This window comes from Fukomys damarensis, unplaced genomic scaffold, assembly GCF_012274545.1.
Source record: "Fukomys damarensis isolate Sample0158 unplaced genomic scaffold, DMR_v1.0_HiC HiC_scaffold_38, whole genome shotgun sequence".
In the NCBI taxonomy this organism is placed as follows: Eukaryota; Metazoa; Chordata; class Mammalia; order Rodentia; family Bathyergidae; genus Fukomys; species Fukomys damarensis.
The window spans coordinates 29,707,830-29,720,890 of record NW_022900950.1 but is presented as its reverse complement, the minus strand read 5'-3'; the positions used below and the strand labels follow the sequence as shown (position 1 = coordinate 29,720,890).

The following is a 13,061-nucleotide window of genomic DNA, read 5'->3' as shown; positions in this document are numbered from 1 at the left end:
GTTTGCTTAAACTTTTCCCATTGACATTGGGTGGTGGCTAAAATCCAGATCCTCATCCTTGCTCAGTGAGGCCTAGTGGTCTGGCCTCTGTTGCCTCTTTCACTATTTCCCTCAGTGCCTATCAAACCAAGTGTGTTCCTCCACCAGCTCTCTCTGCCACCTAGAATGCTCCTTCTCCCCATGTGTATTGGCTACCTATTTTATTTAGGACTCAGGTTAAATAGTGCCGAGATTCAGAAAAATGCAACCCCAAAGCCCTTTGAACTGAAGGAGATGGGGAGGCCTTAGGAGCAAGGTCACTGTGACCTTTCCCCACCTTTCTCGGGGAAGCACTGTGATGAAAGAATTCTTTGGTCTACCTTTCCTGAGAGTACATAAGACTCATTCTAGAGGGCCTGGCCCTATACCAGGGCAGGACAAGAAGCCCTGAAGACTTTGAACCGGCAGAAGTCTTAACCCCTTTTCATCTGATCATATTTTTTTTTATTCATGGCTGTCCATTCTTCGTAGAACCTAAGCATTAAAAACACACTGTTCTCCTGGCTCTCTGGGCCTTCATTTCCGAAGGCAATCAGATCATGTAAAATTTTAACTAATGAGTTTGTTGTGCAGTTCTCTTATTGATCTGTCTCTTGCCAAAGATGCTCTAGGGGTGTCCCCTGTGAAACAATGGATAAGGAAAGAACAGGACTTTCCCCCTCTTCTTGGGGTTAGCTTGAGAAGCTGTCTAGAGCACTCCAGCCCATTCACTTACTCCTCATTGTAAACCTTTGCTCCATTTCCCTCCAAACAGTCCTCATTTAGTTACCTGTCCTTACTCCCACTAGCCTTGGAGCTCTACCGCAGCTCAAACCTGTCTCGCTTGTTCTGGACCCCACCCTGGCCTGGCGCTTCCTCAGTTTTCAATAAATGTCTATTGCTTGGATGAATAAATGACTTGGCCTGTATTAGGCCAATAGCTGGCTCCATTTGCTATGAAGCCAACATGTTTACTCATTAGTAAGTGTGAATTCCCAATTACCACCACCTAAGGTGCCTTGAGCCAATCCTAATTGCCAGAGAAAGAAAATAAACACTGGATAATCATGTTATCACTGCCCTGTTAGAAAGGGAAGATTTAACTGAAGCTTGGTCAATGGCTAACAATCAAGACTCTGTGATAAGCACATTCCTGTGTCCTGGTCTATAGTACATAAGACCCATGCTAGTGTTTTTTAGAACCAAGAAGAGGATCTCCTCCCCCTCTTTCCTCCCTAAATTCCCTCTCCCATCTCCCTTTTTACTTTTATTAAGAGAAATATAAATTCTTGAAAATTCTAATAAATCTATTGTTAAGTGCATTGACTACTGCTATAATGATTATTTTTTAGTAACAACTTTTATGTAATTTCAAAGTTCTTCTCGAGCACAAGGTCAATGATGTGATGATATATATCACCTGTTACTAAGCTGGGCCTTACCAGGCTTTTCATCTTCCATACCTTATTACAAAGACCATGCCAGGGGCCAAATGTGCTCTGCACTATAGGGTGAAGACAGCTATCAAATATAACCCAGAAATGGTCAGCACTCCCCTCAATTTCTTTTTCCACCTGCAATCCAATGCATCCCAGGGATTTAGTAATGACCTTTTATATACTGTAAAAATCATTTACCCTTGAACTCTAGGATGCCAGGGGGTCTCCATTTCTTTCCTCAGCCTCTCTGAAGATTTAGGGAGCAGTGCATTGTGAAATGAGCAGTCAAGTCTGGTTACACAGATTGTGACTCAGTCTCAGAATGTGTGTACCTGGTTATCTGCAGCTGGCTGGAAGGTTTTACACTCAGAGAGCTATCACAGTTGGAGGTGGGAGAGAGGCAAGTCAAACAAAAAAGCAAACATTTTGTTGATAATGAAGTAGAAAAGCGATTAGCAGAGACCTTCTAAGAACATTCTGAAGAAGTAATCCCTGCCTGGAATGTGCCATATCACTGTTCAAACTATGGGACCTATGTAAGGAAGCAAATGTTTTCTCTTGCTGCTCAAGTGAGTTAAATAAAACCAACTTTGAGGGAAAAAAGGATCAAAATGTTTCATTAGAAGGGATGCAACCAACCACCAGCAATGATTAAGTTTGGTTTGAAATTAAATCCATTATTAAAAGCTGTGTGTGTGTGTGTGTGTGTGTGTGTGTGTGTGTGTGTGTGTGTGTGTAAGTGTGCTAAGGATCAAACACAGGGCCTTCTTCTACATACGAGGCAAGGACTATCTCACTGAGCTACATCCCTACCCCTAAAAAAGATTCTTGAAAAGACATCTCGTTGTCCTGGAAATGCAGTCCGAGCCTGTGTCACTAAACAAACCACTGACTCAACCGACCTTCCATACTTCCCTCCCTGCTTCAGAGGAGAGACATCTTTCCTTCCCACTCTCCATCTATCCAGGCATTTCCTAAACATGCTGTATGCCTTATCACAGCCCTGGGCTGTACAGCTAATGTGTAGTTTTAAGGGTGAACAGGAAGTCCTTTACTTTTCTTTCTTCCTTTCTTCCTTCCTTCCGTTTCTCTCTCCCCCCCTCTCTCTCTTTCTCTCTCTCTCTCTCTTTCTTTCTTTTTTTCTGATACCGGGGATTGAACTCCGAACCTTGTTCTTGCAAGGCAGGTGTGGGGTGTGGGGCCACTGAGCTACATCCTGAGTCCCAGGCCCTGGAAGTCCTTTACTTGCTTCAATAATCAAGTTCGAAGTTAAAAAAAAAAAAAAAAAGCCTATAAAACCCCAGCCCTTAACAACAAAGACTTCTGGGATTTAACACCCATAAAATAAGAGAGAATCAATTATTTTGGTTGACACAGGCAGCTTAGGCATTAACTAAATGCTAATAAATTGTTCTACTTCCCTAACACTTTATTTTCCTACTCTTGCCTTCTCGTGCCCTGGGTGCAGACTCAGAAATCCTCTTTTGTGTAATCCAGCCAATCTTTCTGTAATTTCCTGGACTCTTCACTCCCTTTGTTCCACTAATGCATTTCCTTACCTGTTCTGAGTGTTTGTCAGTCAGCTAGGGATTTAGCTAGTCTTGCCTGTGAGTGTTGTTGACTCTCTTGGGAGTGTTTTCCCAAGAACACTCTTTGTTGTCTAAATGTGTTTTAAAATGTTTAGGTCTGGACCAGGGCTCTTCTCGCTACAAGATTAAATGCATTTAACTTCTTTTGCAGACCATACTAGACTCTGTGCAAGTGACTTTGGATGGAAACTATCTTCCTCAATCAGGCTTTTCTTTTCCAAACCATATCAAAAGACTGAACAGCTTTCATGAACTCCTTCACCTTTATTTGCTCTGAACTTGTCAGAGTACTGGCTTCAGCATTCCTTGCGGGGAGGTGATGGTTTCTGTGCTTGTTCCATGTTCTTCCTACAAGTAGGGACCCAAGAGTCAGCTGCATGTCACTGTATTACCCAGCTTCTTTCAGCCTCTGCAGGTGAGGTGGCCTTACCAAGCCAGCGGGCTTTGACCCTTTTTATCAGGCCTCGCTGGCAGGCTGGCACCACTTCAGGTCTCTGGCTTTCTAAGTGAAGATGAAAATTCAAATGGAAGTGTTTCACTGACTCGCAATACCTTAGCTACATGCAAAGAGGGCTGGTGTAAGAGGACACAGGTTCAACTCCTTCCTTCCTCTTAGAGGCCTGGTTCTGTCTCTCTCATTGTCAGCACATGTTTTATGATAGAAACAAAATGAGAGTTTCAGAATATAGCTCAGTGGTAGACTCATCGCTTGGCCCTAACTTCCATCCCTAGCACCACAAAAATAAATTAAAAAATGGGGATATGTCTATTAAATTCATTAAAAATAAGAATGGAGGAGCTGCTCTGCTTAAGGAGAGACTTGAGAAGCACAAAAAACAGATGTTAATATGGACCATGAGCAGATCCCAGTATAAACCAGCCAGCCCTGAAGAGGTGGGCACAGGTCATCTGGAACACCTGCTGACCTGCTGGCCCTGGCCCAGAACTGAGGTAGGGCTGTCAACTATTGGATGCACTCATGGGCACGGGAGTGACGAGACTTTTACTTGATAAGATACACAAGTGTAACACCTATCCTCATAGATGTTATCTATGTAACAGTATTTGGAGCTGCACCTTAATGTATGGAGAGATGAACTGTGGTGACAGACAGGATTTGCATTCCACGCTTCAGCCAAGAAAAAAATCAGGGCAAAAAGCACTAAATGAGCAACTGTGGCAAAGTCTTAGGAACTGTTGGATCTGGGCAATGGGACTCCACTTGGCGGAGTCTATTGTGCCAACCTCTCTATGGTTGTTTGTTTGCAAATTTGAGTACTTCTTCTATTTTTCCTCCCTTTCTTTCTTCTTTCCTCCCTTCCTCCCCCATCTCTTTTCTTCTTTTGAGGCAGGATTCTGTATACGTTGCCCAGTGTGGCCTTAAACCTCAGAGCCCATGCCACTCTTTTGCCTCAGCCTCTGGAGTGCTGGGATGACAGGCATGTGCCAGGGCACCCAATTTCAATACTTAAAAACAACTTTAGGCCAGACATATGATGGCATATATCTATGACCCCAACACTCTGGGAGGCTGAGGCAGGAGGACAGTAGGTTTGAGCCCAACATGGACAACTTGATGACTTAATGAGACCCTGTCTCAAAATAAAAAATAAAAAGGGCTGGGAATGTAGCACCGTGTAAAGGCCCCGGGTTCAATCTCCAGTTCTGAAAAAACAAACAAACCAGTTTAAAATGAAAGTGTTATAAAGGGAGCTCAACTGACAAGAGTAGAGTGGGGGCAAGGTAAGGAACAAGTGAGTGATATCCCCAGGAGTGTGTGGCAGTGGATGGCATTTGTCCCCAGGACTTGAAGTTTTTTCAGGACAGTGGTCTCCCAGTGTCTCTGGGTAGCCACCAGTTGGTCTAGTATGGGACACAGCTTGGGGAGGATGGGAAGACAGGGATCCTATGTTGGGGCTCAGAAAGTGATACCCCAAAGTATGCCGCTTAGCATGTGGAGTGCTTTGAACTGCAGAACTAAGGTCTCCCTGACCTTTTCTAGCCCCTCGCTCTCCTGCAGCACAGAGAGGATCTGGGCTCTTATTTGGTGGAACTCCTTTGTGCATGTACATAACAAATGTGTTCATGTCTGCTCCTGGTAATTTGTCAGTCTGTTTAGACAGAATCACTAAGATTTTCCCTAAATCCACCAACAAGAGCAAGAAGAGAGATAGAATAGGTCTGGGCCTTAGTCTGCTTTTCCTTCATGGATGAGGGAACCAATCTGAGGTGTGAGCCAGAAGATGGCCTGAGGAAAGCTGTGCTTCAGAAACAGAGTCTGCAAACAGGCTGAAACAGGCTAAGGAGGACTGTAGGAAGGATGTTCAGGAGGAGGCCCCCTCGGGAGAGAAGGGTTCGATGCCTTCCAGACTGGGACTGCCAAGGGGGCCGGAGGCTGCCCATTTAGGGCAAGGCCTGGTGCACTGAATGCAGAGGAGGAGGGAGCAGTGAGACCACAAAGAGGGAGTCTGCGGTTGGGGGATTAATCCCAGACAGGGCAGAGGATGCTGAAGGAAGGGCTGGTGCTGAGGCGTGGCGGCAGGAAAGCCTGAAGAGCAGGAGAGAGCCTGGGTGAGGTGCACTCTGTTCTTTGCAGAGAGGAGTTCCTGGAAGCAGTAATTCAAAGGCTGACTTGGGAAAGCACCAGGATTCTGAACTTGCTAGCTGTCCCCAGGATCCCTATTCAAAATTCACTGTGTGCTGCGGGGTGTGGCTCACCGGCCCCACCCCTCGCATCACGTGGGCTGCTACCACTTCTCTGATGCATCTGGGGTTCAGCCAGGTTTCTGCCTTTTACCTTAGACTGGGGAGTCAGGATGGCAAACAGCACCTACTGTCTTCACCTCCTCCCCATGGAACCCCAGGAAAAACCCATGGTGGAAGAATTGGTAATTAAGTCAGGGGATGAGATGGATGTTAGCACTTTCTGAATATCTACATATGCTATAGATTTAATATGCATTATTCCATTTCACCCTCAAAACTAAATTTAGGGTGTGAAAATGAAAGTTCAGAGACGTTAATAACCTAGCCAAAGTCACACAGCTAAGTGAGCATCAGGGCCTCGAGTCCAACTTGGGTCTGTCTGCCTTACAGTCAGGGCTCACTGCTCTGCTTCATGACACAGCCATGGAAAAAATGCAGCTGAAAAGCAAATACATCTTAACCAGGTGTTGGAAGCAGACATTTGCCACCTGGCCTGGAAAAGTTTGCTGAAATGATGCCATAATTTCCTATACTTTTGGCCAATAAAAAAACAAATAGTCATTTTGGGAGAGGAGTGTGGGTAGAGTTGGGAGGGAAACGAAGAGAAGGTAGAGCTCGGCAATGCCAGTAACAGGGACTCTGAGAAAATCCCTCTTCTTGAGGCAAATATCAGACAGAGGCTGTCTGATGACAGGCATGCCCAGAGGGCAGGCTTACTCTTCACCAGGCCCCTTTGCACCAAGTGGTGACAAAGCCAAATAGCTCCCTCCCCCCATACCATGGATTGAACTCAGGACCTTATGCTTGCAAGGCAGGTGTGGCACCACTGAGCTAAATTCCCAGCCCTCAGACAGGTTCTTAAACATTTTGTTTTGTGTGTGTGTGTGTGTGTGTGTGTGGTGTTGAAACTGGAACCCAGGACCTTGCATGTTAGGCAAGCACTCCACTGGGCTATATCCTTAGCCCTTAAGCATTTTAAAGATCAAAAGATTTCTCTTTCAAGATCATAGCATAATGGACATTTTCGAGTTGAGTACTCATTCTGAGTATATTGGAGAGGTTTTGTTCTTTTGCTTTAAACACACACACACATACATATAATTGGTGTTAAAAACAGCACCTGGAGAGTGGTGTGTGGAGTGGAGGAACACTGGTCTGTTTGAAATCTTGCCCATGTGTTTCAGGTGCTGTCCCCTTAATTAGTACATAATGCTCCAGTAGGATTCCCAGATCATAGCCCCGACTTGAACCAGGTCCCTGCTGACTTAAAGGCAGCTTGGACTAAGTGGCAGCTTCTTTGCCCAGGCAGGAGATGGGATCAGGTTTCCCACTGGAGGTCCCTGCTAGCTGTCTGTCTAGGCTACTCCAGGTACAGGGCTTGAGCCCCATTACAGAGCCACACTTGGGTGTTCGCGGAGCACACAGAACCAGAGAGAGACAGTGGAGGCTCAAGGCAGCCACGCTGTTTCCTGTACCTAAGGCACCGACTGAGCCTCACGTGGGGGTAAGCACTTGACGGAAGGAAAATCTGTCCCTTCCTGGCAAATGTGGGGGCAGCAATCAGCGCTGTTTGACCTTGATGTTAGGGAATTGATCATGTTAAGGTACTTTGTAACACCCCCATTTTAAATCAGACCTCCGGGTTCTTCTGCCCCTAAAACCTGTCTTAAGTTTCTTTGTCCCCAAAAACCGTGCCACCACACCAAACCCCCAACGTAGAGCTCCGGCAAGGCACGGATTTTGAAAGACAACATGCCTTGCCATAGGTTAAGGATAGTCTACCCCGCCCCTATGGGAGGCCCTTTCCAATAAACCCATAAATAGTTCTTCACCTCCCCATCCCCCCTCTCTGCCTCCTCTGTCCCCTCTCTCCACTTCGCTCCCCTAAATAAAAATCTACAGTCGGATCTCTCGGTGTGCGTGGCCCAGTTGTTGAGCATCACAGTTCCCTTTCAGTGTGGAGAAAATGAGTTTGGGCCCGCCCTACTCTGCTTCCAACAACTATGATAAATGAAGGGAAAGATGATCTGGAATAAAACAAGGGTCTCGTTCATTCACGTTAAGCATAGCTGAACAACTAGATGTTCCTAACAAATATAATCACCTTTTTTTTTTTTTTTTTGCTTGCCACAGCACTTAAAACATGCAGTACCCCTTGCCTCATGCCAAGGAAGGAAAAAAAAATTTAAAAATGTGTCCTCTTACATTTTGGACATCTGTTTATGTTGCATCTAGGTGGGTAAGTAGCCATGGGTAGATTTTCTTCTACCAGAAGAAAAAAATTTCATGAGTTACACTTTAGGAATCAATATAGAAGAATATTACCAAAATGTTGAAAAGAGGAATTTTTTTCATTTAACTCTTCATTTCTTAGCTGCACTCAAAATAATGATATGTTGGGTAGGCTACTCTACTCTGTAAGAATTCCAGGGGAGGATGGCTTTCAAAAGTACCCTGACTTGCTGGGGATTTAGTTCAGTGGTGTTGCCGCCTGCCTTGCAAGCACAAGGTCCTGAGTTCAATCCCTGGTACCAAAATAAAAAAAAAAGTATCTGGACTGAGCCAAATATTAGTAACTATCTAGGGTCCATGAGGTGCATAAACTACACATACACACTCACACAAACTTGAATCAAATAAAAAAAGCCTCTTTCTAAAAGATTATGCCAAAGTCAAAATATGTCTTTTTATTTAATAACTGAAGCATTTTTTACTTTCTTACTTGACCACACTTTCTGGATCTTTGATTCTCCGCTTCAGGTTTTCTCACTGTCAGGTTGTCTTATCAAAATCATAAGAAGAGGCTTACTTATCCCTAGCTTTCACGGGAAAATTTGAAGTCAAGTTGTACTAGCGAGAAAGTATAGAAACATGTTAATGAGAACTTAACATATTATGAATATAAAGTTTGGGACTTAGATAAATTCATTAAAATGTTCCGTTAAAAGTATTTTATTGAATGAACACCACTTGGCAGGAAACTTTGAATTTCTAGCCACTGTGTCAAAATTATAACTGTAAATTTGGCACAAGCGGTTTTCCTAACGTTAATGCCTAAAAATTTTTGTTCTGTTTCCTCTGAGTATGTTTCTAAGAAAAATTGCTTGGAAGAGTTGCCAGTGACTGGGACACAGACGTTGAGACCTGGCGGAAAGTCCCTGAGGCCCTAGGGAAAGTGTCAACGCTGAGCTGAATGAGTCTCATGGTTAGGGTGCTGGGAAATTGGATGGAGGCCAGGCGTGGGCAGGAACACAGGTCCAGCTCGCAACCTTCCTTGGCATCTTTACACAGGGAGCATGGTGCTAATGTCACACCTGCCTCTGGTGTGACAAGTGCCTCTCCACCGGGATTCTATGTTAGCTCTGTTCTTAAGCAATGATATTATCATCCTCTCCCTGGAGACCCGGAGACCACCTCTCTCTCAGAGTCTCCCTGTGGTCCTGTTCAGGAGGAGCTGGCCCATCAGTCACCTTCCTTTCCTTCCTGCCACCTTGCTGGAGTTTTGCACATCCAGCTAGTCAGTCAACAAACACCTACAGAGCTGCCACTATGTGTAAAGCTAAGAGGTAAGAGAGCTACGGGGTAAACTGAAAAATCAGATGGGGATGGGAAAGAAAGGATGGAAAGACAACCTGAGAGGGGGCAACCCCCCCCAGGATCTCAAAGAAGGAATCCATAAAAATTCTTCAAAAGTAAGAACCCAGCTGAAATTTCTAGCCCCCCCCCCAGCTGAAGTGCATAGAAACCCAAGCAGGTGTGAAAGAAGCAAACAAAAGTGATAAAAGAACAATTGTTAGGCAGCTCTCAAGAGGCCAAGCAGGACAAAACTGTCTCTGAAAGAGAGCAGCATGCCTCCATTATCTAGTTCCCAGAGGGACCACCCAGAAAATCTGGAGCAATTAGGAGGAGAAAAACAAAGGGTGGGGAGCTGGATGGGCTGCAGAGTGGAGGCTGGCTCTATCTTCTGGCTCCCAGTCCCGTAGCAGGCAGGAAGAAGCTGGGGCCAGGAGACAAGAACAACAGTTTAACTAAGTGGGGTGCGCCCACACGTATATGCACATACAGACGTGCACACAGTCATACCTACTGAAAAGGGTTAAGAAAATGTATTTTTAGATGAAACAGGTAGAAAATGATATTTAAATCCTGTCTTCTGATACCCACTTGAATATTAAAGACTGAATTTGAACGGGAAAAGCTGATTTTTAAAATTATGTGTTTGGCCACTGGTATGAGGCCTATGTGTATCTCAAGCAAACACACACACACACACACACACACACACACGCACACACACACGCAAATGTTGATCAACAGGCAGAGATGGAGGTATACATTCTCCTTCAAGGCTGACAGTGCACAACTCCGTTCAACGCCATGACCCTGGCCAAACTGAACGACTCATGACTAATGTGTTGCATTCCTGCAGTAGTTCAGGCAGCATAGCATGCTGTGTTGTATGTGTTATTTCATAAGCCCTATCCCTAACCTCAAAAAGTATTAGCCTTCTTCTATGTCAGAGGAAGAGACAGTCTCATTATGTGACTGTCTTGCCCAAAGTCACAGGGCTAAGTGTGTCATTCAGTATTCAAAGCCAGGCTCCAAATCTCTGGGACAAGCCTGTGGCCCTCCCAGTGGAGTGGCCTCGCTCCTGCACAGTCTGTCTCTGCTGCTGCAGGTGCTTCCCTGCTGCCTGCTCAGTCCTGTGCATCCTCATAGCCCTGGTGTCCGTCCTGTCTCCAACACAAAGTCTTTCTTGATTGTTCCAGTCATGTGTCTCCTGGGTTGCCTCTTCTGAATGTCCATGGGAATGACCCCGGCACCAGGCCTGTTTAACAACCACAAAGGCCAGAAGGGGACGGTGTCCCATGATGTCAGAGAAAACATGTGAAACAGCGTTTTCACATCACTTTATAGATAATGCTTTTCTGTGCAATGTTTGGGGTTTACAGTTTTGCTTTGAAATTCACATTTAAGGGCTGGTGCTATGGCTCTGGGGTAGAGCACTTGCCTAGTATTTGCAAGGGCCCTTGGTTTGATCCCCAGTACTAAAAAGAAAAAAGAAAAGAAGAGAAATTCTTGTTTTATTTAGAAATTATTTATGCTTCTTTAGCAATCTTGTATATACTTGAGAATTTCTGAGTTATAAGAAAATCTGTAGGTTGCTTCCAAATATAATAAAATTTACTGTGCTTATTAACAGGTATTAAGATGGACATGCATTTTGCTGTTTTAAATATTTATTAATTTCAACTTACTGGGATTCCCTACTGCCTAATGTGAAGTCTATAAATATGCTTTTTGTCAGGACTTGAAGAATATTGCACGTCTTTGAAAACCTAACAGGTGCTAAGCCTTGCTCCTAAACCCTCTAATAGATAAGAGATTTAACCATGCTTTAGGAGCCACAACCTTCTGTAATAATCACCATGATTTTAAGCTTAATGAACATGTACATGTCTTATTGATTGATAATTTTTACAGTAACTAGCATGGCTGCCATAAAATGAATGCTTAATATACTTATTAAAATGTAAGACATAAATAAAACCAAACACCAAAACTTCAATCACGTAGATCCCCTAGATCAAGATCCCCTTCCTAAAATATAAACAGTTATTTGAAATGATACTCCTAAAACTTCTTAAAATGTTTGAATCATCCTTTTATTTTAAAAAAATTTTTGGTATCAGGATCGAACTCAGGACCTTGTACTTTGAGGCAGGTTATGGCACACTGAGCTAACTCCCCAGCCCTGAACTGTCCTTTTAAACATAAAAATCTGCTTAGGCCAGGCATGGTGATCCTTGCCTATAATCCCAGCATTAGGCTGGCTGAGGATTGCCGTGAGTTTGAGGCCAGACTGTGCTACCTACTGAGTACAAGGACGGCCAGAACTGCGTAGTGAGACCCTGTCTCGAAAACAAAAGCAAAAGAACAAAAAACCCACGGAAATAAATAACAACCCCCTGCTTTATCTTCACTGCTTTAAACGATGCCCCAAATAAATACAATATCAAGCAGCACAAAGGAGTAGTTTCTAGAAGTATTCCATTTGTGGATGCTTGTTTCATGCATAGTTAGCTATGGATTTCCTTCTAAGCATTTAGAGATGTCTAGACATCCCATATCTCTAATACAGCAGTGGTTTTCTATTATTGTAAGCATTCTCAGTACAGAGAAATCTTCTTTGGTAGCACACAGATTTCACACAAATGCACTCTATGAGCATTTTTAATATATGTGATAAAACAGATATTACTCACAATTAAGTGTGGGGAACAGCAGGCAAATGCTCCATGAGAGGTAAAGGCAGCAACTAGCAACTTTTGTGCCAGAAGTTCCCACAATCTTTCATAACTCCAGCAGAAAGTAATAATTCATTAAAAATACCCCTATCTCAGATATATTGAAGTAGATGGTAAAAGATTTACGCAAACAACTAAAACATGTATCTTTGAGCACATATGTTCACAGGAGATGTTTGTTCTTGGGTGCAGTGATTAGGTCTGCGATCTAGAGATATGGCTTTTAGATCCTTTCTGGTAATACTACTAAATCTGGACTCTCCTACCTGAAAATGATACTACTACCCTGTTGTCTTCACACTGAATCACAGTCCCAGTCTTACCTCAGGACAGGCCCAGTGAGCCAGGAAGTCAGATTTCATGTGGCTGTAAAGAAAGTTCAGTTTAAACCTTGCCACGATGACATTTTTAGAGAATACCCAAAATGATTAAAAATGAGCACATTGTGCTGCCACTGAAAACCAAGATGAGAAGAAGGAAGGGAAGGAAGGAAAAGTAGGAGAAAGATGGGGGAGTTTGGGTCCTTTTCTTGCACGCAGCAGCCCACCTCTTTCCATTACTGTCCCTCAGCATTGCTTTCCCCATCACTCTGGACTTGGTTTCCAGCTCCTGCACCTCCTCCAGCAATGTCTTTTTGTAGGTGTGCTTGGCCCTGTATCAAGAGAAGAAGAAAAATGAAAGAGACATGGCACACAAACCTGAGGCAGCTATCAAGTCTGGTCATCCTGGCTCTGCACACCAGGACACCCTCTGGCAAGGCTGAAGTTTGGGACATCATGGAGCATTCACAGTGTCTGTGGATAACACGAGCCCCACCCGCATGGCCCACAAGCACCTAGAGTGCTGCAGATGAGACCCAGACCACGCATGTCAGAGGGTTGACAGTCTGCAGACCCAGCCGAGATGCTACCATGCCAACTAAAGACATGTGGATGGCCAGGGATGTAGCTCAGTGGTGCTGTGCAAGGTCCTGAGTTTGATCCCTGGTACAAAAAAAAAAA

At 44.2% G+C, this 13,061-nt stretch overlaps 1 protein-coding gene across 4 annotated transcripts in view; it reads right to left on the bottom strand.

The window, feature by feature from the left end:
* Positions 1-13,061, bottom strand: part of LOC104862098 (phospholipid-transporting ATPase IB) — a 642,570-nt gene that overhangs the window by 28,494 nt on the left and 601,015 nt on the right. For all 4 annotated transcript variants that reach the window (XM_010623803.3, XM_010623807.3, XM_010623808.2 and 1 more), the window contains exon 35: positions 12,608-12,712. In XM_010623803.3, the coding sequence (XP_010622105.1) occupies positions 12,608-12,712 (105 nt within the window). The remainder of the gene's footprint in view (positions 1-12,607; positions 12,713-13,061) is intronic.